This window comes from Spinacia oleracea, chromosome 1 (assembly GCF_020520425.1).
Source record: "Spinacia oleracea cultivar Varoflay chromosome 1, BTI_SOV_V1, whole genome shotgun sequence".
Lineage (NCBI taxonomy): Eukaryota > Viridiplantae > Streptophyta > Magnoliopsida > Caryophyllales > Amaranthaceae > Spinacia > Spinacia oleracea.
The window spans coordinates 106,476,987-106,483,800 of NC_079487.1; the positions used below are offsets into that span (position 1 = coordinate 106,476,987).

At 36.8% G+C, this 6,814-nt stretch overlaps 1 protein-coding gene across 2 annotated transcripts; it reads left to right on the forward strand.

Annotated features, from left to right (window-relative positions):
* The first annotated feature begins 503 nt into the window (after positions 1-503).
* On the forward strand, positions 504-6,462 carry LOC110801168 (hydroxyproline O-arabinosyltransferase 1). Of its 2 annotated transcripts, none has more exons than XM_056838661.1 (8): positions 504-1,059; positions 2,765-2,832; positions 2,976-3,177; positions 3,285-3,382; positions 3,468-3,537; positions 4,479-4,550; positions 4,689-4,802; positions 5,968-6,018. In XM_056838661.1, exons 1-8 carry the CDS (start codon positions 637-639, stop codon positions 6,001-6,003), a joined length of 1,083 nt encoding a protein of 360 aa, XP_056694639.1. In that variant the 5' UTR covers positions 504-636; the 3' UTR covers positions 6,004-6,018. The 2 variants fall into 2 exon arrangements, with proteins under 2 accessions (XP_056694639.1, XP_021862185.1); XM_022006493.2 differs by lacking the exon at positions 5,968-6,018 and adding an exon at positions 6,114-6,462 and having other exon boundaries at positions 509-1,059.
* The last annotated feature ends 352 nt before the right edge of the window (positions 6,463-6,814 follow it).

A 6,814-nucleotide genomic window follows, 5' to 3' on the forward strand; every position in this document is an offset into this window, starting at 1 on the left:
GGATAATTATTTGCTTCTTTATTCTTTGGATTATCTGATACCCAAATCAATTTATATATGGGTTAAATTTGTGAATTAAGTTACATATTATTTCAATTTGAGCTTATTATATGTTAATGATTAGAAACTTTAATAATTGAATAAGAATATCATGAAAATATGAATGAGGTCTCAAAAGGTGAAAAAAAAATCCAGGTCCTGAAAATGAAAAAACGAAAATGTTAGTCCTTAAACTTTTGATTTACTTTAACCTTTTAACCCAAGAATCTAACATTTTAACGTACTCTAGTTAAGTTTGATCGGAAAAGAGGAATGAGGTCCCAAACGGTGAAAAAAAAGCAGAGGAATCTAACATTTTAATGTACTCTAGTTAAGTTTGACCGGAAAAGAGGAATAAGGTCCCAAACGGTGAAAAAAAGCAAAGATCCCAAACCGTGAAATTTTCAAAAGGTTAGACCCATCTATCTTAAGTAGAAAAGTTTGTATACATACTATCCCACTGATTTACCTGTTTTGTATATCTCAGTGATAAATTCAGAATTTCTCAGCGAACCCACAGAAAAAGCCATCATCAACCTCTCCTCGCCCCCAAATTCCACTCCATCACAAAGGTAAGTAAGAAGCTGCGAAAAATATATGGGAATGGGTTTTGGGACATACATCAAAACCCTACTAATTACATTCTCAGCAGCTCTAATCACCTACAATGTCATCATCTCTGCAAATGCACCTTTAAAGCTTGATTTCCCAGGACCCAAAAACCCTTCTTTAAATTCTTTCGATTCTTCATTTGACCCAGTAATTAGACTTCCTAATGATCGCAAATCTAAACTGGCTTCAGCTCAAAAGAGGCTCTTTCACACTGCTGTGACTGCCTCGGATTCTGTGTACAATACTTGGCAATGTAGAGTGATGTATTATTGGTTCAAGAAGTTTCAGAGTCAACCCAATTCTGAGATGGGTGGGTTTACTCGTATTTTGCATTCAGGTCAACCGGATAAGTATATGGATGAGATCCCCACTTTTGTTGCTCAGCCTCTCCCTTCTGGGGTGGATCAGGTGATTGATTTTACTCAGACCTATTTTTGTCAAATTTTGATTATTTTCGAGGAATTAATCTTAATTTTGCTTATGAGTTTGCTCCATTTTTACTATATCTGTAGTATTTAGGGTTGATGTTCAATGGGTGTTGTTATGATTTAGAAGTGTTGTTAGTTTCATTTTACTAGTTTGAAATTGAATCCATATTATGTATGCATTCATAATTGTAATGTGGATAGCTCTGGAATCTGCTGTTTAGCTCATTCTAGGGTGGTTTGGTTTCTGTTTCGGCGATTGCTTGGTCCTTGATGGGTGGCAAATGTGTATTGGAACTTTGCAAGTTGGGGGAAGGGGGTTAAATAGAACTTATATGAGTTTCTTAGTGTGTACACTGTAGAGTTCAGTTTGCGATTGCAAAATTTGAACTGTGGGGAGTTTATTGGCTGCAATTAAGACTTGTTTCAATCACTTCGATAGCTGACAAAAAAAGTCTTGACATGAGGAATTCTAATCGTGGATGGAGAAGTTAGCAGACGATGGAATTATTGTAGTGGTCCTTAGAGGAGTATTGATGGTATAATTCAAGTGTATACTATTTACTTGTTTACATTTTGTTGAGTCATGGATGAATTTCCTAAATTGTGGAACTTGGACAATTTGATGAATCAGTTAGGCTAATCACCTGAGCACAGTAGACAATAGACATGAATCACATGATAGATCGACAATGTGACTTAGAATCTGCATCTTGGATTTATTCATTACATGGGAATTTATTCAATTGAAATCATGGATTGGAAGCACAACAATTGTCGCCACTTTTGCCTTGGCTATTGGCGGTGTACCAAGCATTGCCAAAGAAGTAGGGCCATTCATAGTTCTTCTGGAGGTGCTTTCTTATGCTGGACTTGGTTGGCCTACTATATGGATCAGTAAATTTATTGGAAGGAACACCTTGTTTGAAATGCTAGGGTTGCTAGATTAAGGAACTAAGGAAACTTTGCATGATGAGCATTCAGAGTCTGGCTCTTCTGCTGTTACTTGCAAGTTCCAATCTGTAGGGCAATGAAGGGCCTTCTATAGTCCTATGCATGTGCTGATCAGTGTGAAGTCATATGTTGAAGTTAGGGCTTGATGGCTGTAGAGACAGTTTTTCTCCAACTTTGAAGACGGTATCTAGGAAAGTCATAAGCAAAGTTGTTACAGGCTTGGACAGTAAGTAATCTGTGGGGAATGCTGCTCTGTATGTGAAAATAGTGAAAATTGTGCATGTAGCTGCAACGCAGCGTCCCGATAATTGTGACTCTAGGGCTCTAGGCTTGAATAATATGGTTGTGCCATACATTTGTAGGTGCAGTGTATGCTTCTTTTGTACATTTAGATTAGTTGGTTTGATGTTTTTTTTTTGGAATATGAAGTCACGTGCATTCAAGTAACTAGGTAATGATTGCTTGTAAAAAGTTTGAGCGAAGGAGTCTCATTGTTAACATATAACTATATAAGTGATATAAACCAGACTGAATGATAATAAGAAGAGGAGGTCATTCTTCTTTATGCAGTGTGGAAGCCCGTGTATCGCTGTTCTAACTGTTTTTTGGTTTGCTCAAGTTGTTAGTTAATGTTGTGTGATATGGAATGCTGCTTAAGTTGTACTTGATTCCTTCATTCGGTGGCCCCATCAATCCCTTTTGTCGTTGTTCATGTCCTCATTTTGACCTTGTAGGGTTACATAGTTCTCAACAGACCTTGGGCATTCGTACAATGGCTTGAACAAGCAGACATCAAAGAAGAGTATGAAATCAGACCCTTAACATTTTGCACTTCTCCCCTGCCCCCTCCCTCGCCCCCAAACCTAAAAAAATGAAAAATAAATATGTTAGGTGTGAAATTTGGTTCTTTCTCAAATTAATTCCCACAATCTCATTGTAATGCAGTTATATACTAATGGCAGAGCCAGATCACATTATTGTGAAGCCTATACCTAATTTATCTCGTGATGGGCACGGAGCTGCTTTTCCATTCTTTTATATTGAACCTAAGAAATATGAGTCCACACTCCGGAAGTATTTTCCTGAGAACAAGGGACCAATCACACAAATCGATCCCATTGGGAATTCTCCTGTAATTATTGCTAAGGTAATAGTTCCTTTTGGAGTTTCCTTTCATGTTGTTACTTCAGATATCTATGTATGTATTTATAATCAGTATCCTCTTCTTCTCTTGGATCTTTCCACCCTTTACAGGAATCTCTCAAGAAGATAGCTCCCTCATGGATGAATGTTTCATTGGGAATGAAGCAGGATCCTGAAGCCGACAAAGCTTTTGGCTGGGTTCTTGAGATGTAAGCTTCCTCTAAGTAGGTTGATAGATTTGTTTACTACAATAAGGCGTATCTTGTTACCTCATTCCCTGTTATGAATCTGTAGGTATGCCTATGCTGTGGCGTCTGCCTTGCATGGTGTAAAGAACATCTTGTATAAGGATTTCATGATTCAGGTTTAGTCTATTGCTTCAACCTTTTTTTCAACTATCCTGATGTTGATAACTTTTATCTAAAGCTTGGCTATCTTTCCACCATATTTTTCTCACTTGCACAACTAATTGCTTTGAGAAATAATAGTACGTGTTAGGGTGTTGTGTTACTGTAAGATCATATAATATCTCAATGAAGGCCTGAAGCTTGAGTTTTATGTTATATGTTTAAATGCTACTCACCAGTCTGCATCCTGTCACTGACAAGGGCTGTTGGGTATTAAACCAGACCCTGGATTTCAAGAAATGTATACGATCCAGAAATATAGCATCGCATATATTATAATGCATCTAAGTCAGGATACAAAGTTTCTGGATTTCATGCACAGTTTGCATTTAATGTTACATAATTCCTTTGACAATGGCCATTTTATCCAAAGTTTTTATAAAATCTTAGATTAGAGTCGATCATCGCAGTCCATTTTTACTAGAGCCGAGAGATTTACTACTCTTGGGCTTTGGATTATAATGGACTGACTCCAAATTGCCGAATTTCTGATTAAGCTATTTGAGCTTCTTATTTGATGTGTAAGCAAGCTGCCGGTTTTGAGGTTTTGGGTTAAAACTTTGATGAAATACCCTCTATTATCACAGGTATAAGGTCTCCTTACCCAGGGCGAGAGCCTCTACGGAGGCACAGGGTAATTTCAATGTTGATGTTGGTGTAAGATCATTGATCTAGAACCTTCAGGATTGTCTAAACAATTGATGATCTGCAAGTGTTCGCCATTTTGTAAATTTCTTTATTTGTCTATATTTTTGGCAAGACAAAAGCTTGCAGCAACCTAGAATTTAGGATGATGAAATTGATCATGTATTCTGCTGCAACCATAACATTATTCTCTTTTAAGAGGAAAAATCAATAAAATCATTGCAGTTATTGTCTCTGTTGTGATGTAAACCAGCCTCCGTGGGACACAGAAGTGGGAAAGAAGTATATCATCCATTACACTTACGGATGTGACTACGATATGAAGGTATATACCACCCCCCTCCTGCAAGCTGACCTCTGTACACCTATTCATGTCTTCACTTGTATCATTGTATGCATGTCCGTTTTCATGTCTCAAAAGCATATTGAATTGCTTTTGAAGTATTTACAACCTGTAATGCAGGGTAAGCTAACATATGGCACGATTGGAGAATGGAGATTTGACAAGAGATCCTATGACAAGGTTAAACCTCCAAGAAACTTGACGCTGCCACCACCCGGTGTTCCTGAAAGTGTGGTATGTTTTCTATTGTTGCACCCTTCTTATTGTCTTCCTTTTCAACCCACTCGTCTTTGAACTTAAACATTCATATTGAAATCTCTAGTCCCTTGGATGCACCAGAAATCTGCATACTAGTGCATTGGAGCCATGTATTTATCTCGAGGTTTAGGTGAAATTTGTTTTAGTTCATTAATCTTCACATAGTTGTCTCATTATCAAATACTTGGCAAGGAAACTTTTGTGATCAAGGATTCAAGGTTGGAACTTGGAACTATGAAGGGATTTAAAGAGATAATAAAGAGAGGGCAGGCAGGTGAGGGCATGTGGTAAATGCGGAAACTGATGGGAAGTTATTATATGAGTTGAAGTGTGGAAAAAAAAGTTCAGAGGTTAACTTTCCTGGAATTTCAGTAATGGTCAATACAATGATTCTTATCAAATTAGCCTTCTTCCTTGAGTCTTTAAGTTAAATTTTACATTATGATCGTTCAGTTGGCTACTATCTCATGCAAAATTGTGGGAGATAGGGGCATGGTGTGGGAGAGAACAAAGTGAGAGAAAAAGAAAAGGTTGTCTTACTATCATTGTGGTGAAAATCATGAAGAATCATAAAAAATAAAGGATTGAAGTACTTGGTGTTGGAACCTCAACACTAACAGGGATACTTGACCCTTGAGTTTGGAAAAAAAAATATGGACTTGTTTTCATAAAATAGTCAAACCCGGCACTTGGATTAGAATACATGTGTCCACCACTAGTACCCGAGTCCGAGTAACATAGATTTCGAGTTTTACGATAAATTATTTTATGCAGTGAAACAAAGACCTTCACCTTTAAATTTGAAAGTATACTGCTAGAGAACTTTCAGCTTATTCATGCTGGGTAATGAGTGTGACTACTGACTAGTGTCCAAGCGATATTCTGTTAACTGTATTACCATTTTAATTTGTAGTGTTAGTAGTTAAATACTTCCTTCACTCGGATCCCACAGTTTAAGCCTACTGGTCAGTTGATGTGTTCTTAGGCTCTGTTTCGCCTGAACTTACTTTTGCTGGAATGACCTTATTTAGTTATTTGTGTGTTAAATTGTCTGGAAAGAACTTACCTTTGCTGAATTTTCTGAATTGTTTTTTTGCTGAAATAAGTTAATACTTGGTATATACTTGCTTTTCAACTACAGGTGACACTTGTGAAAATGGTGAATGACCTTATTTAGTTATTTGTGTGTTAAATTGTCTGGAAAGAACTTACCTTTGCTGAATTTTCTGAATTGTTTTTTTGCTGAAATAAGTTAATACTTGGTATATACTTGCTTTTCAACTACAGGTGACACTTGTGAAAATGGTGAATGAGGCAACATCAAACATACCTGACTGGTAGTCATAATGAGACGAGAATACGTGATGAAATCCAATACTGAGATAATGTTGTATCTTTCAGTAATGAAGCTTCATTGACACGAGATAGATCCAAATACACCAAACATAGATCATCCTTGATAGTTGATACTAGAGGTTTCTTTTTCTATTCCTCACCACCACCCCATATTTTGTACTGTCAACGTACAACAGATTTTACACCATAGGTAATAGACTAATAGTGCATAGCTTAAGTTGTAAAAATCCAGAAATTCCTCTGAAACTTTTGTGTTAATATAGAAAATTTCTTGTGCAAACTCTTTCATCTATGTTTGTAGATTTGATTATTATCTTGAGTCTCCGTTTTTTTACTAGTGCTGTACGCTGATCTCCCATTACCATTCCCCGGCACAAGCGTCTGCTCATGCGCATGGGCCATCTCAACGCAACTTAAGAATCAACATGTAATTAAGGTCATACTGTTTATCACTTCGATTTTCATATCTTAACTTGTACTCCTACATAGAACCACAATTTTTTAGGTATCGAAAAAGGCCTAAAAGCATCAATCTTTCTAAAAATCATGATGAGATACCAAGTAGTATAAGCTAGTTTTTCCAATTTTCCTAGTCACAAATTAAATGCCCACTTCTTAGCAAGATTACTCTC

Coding starts and splice junctions, on each gene's coding strand:
- LOC110801168 (XM_022006493.2), top strand. CDS start 637: ATGGGAATGGGTTTTGGGACATACATCAAAACCCTACTAATTACATTC. Junction 2,833..2,975: donor CAAGCAGACATCAAAGAAGA/GTATGAAATCAG, acceptor ATTGTAATGCAG/TTATATACTAATGGCAGAGC. Junction 4,551..4,688: donor GATGTGACTACGATATGAAG/GTATATACCACC, acceptor CCTGTAATGCAG/GGTAAGCTAACATATGGCAC.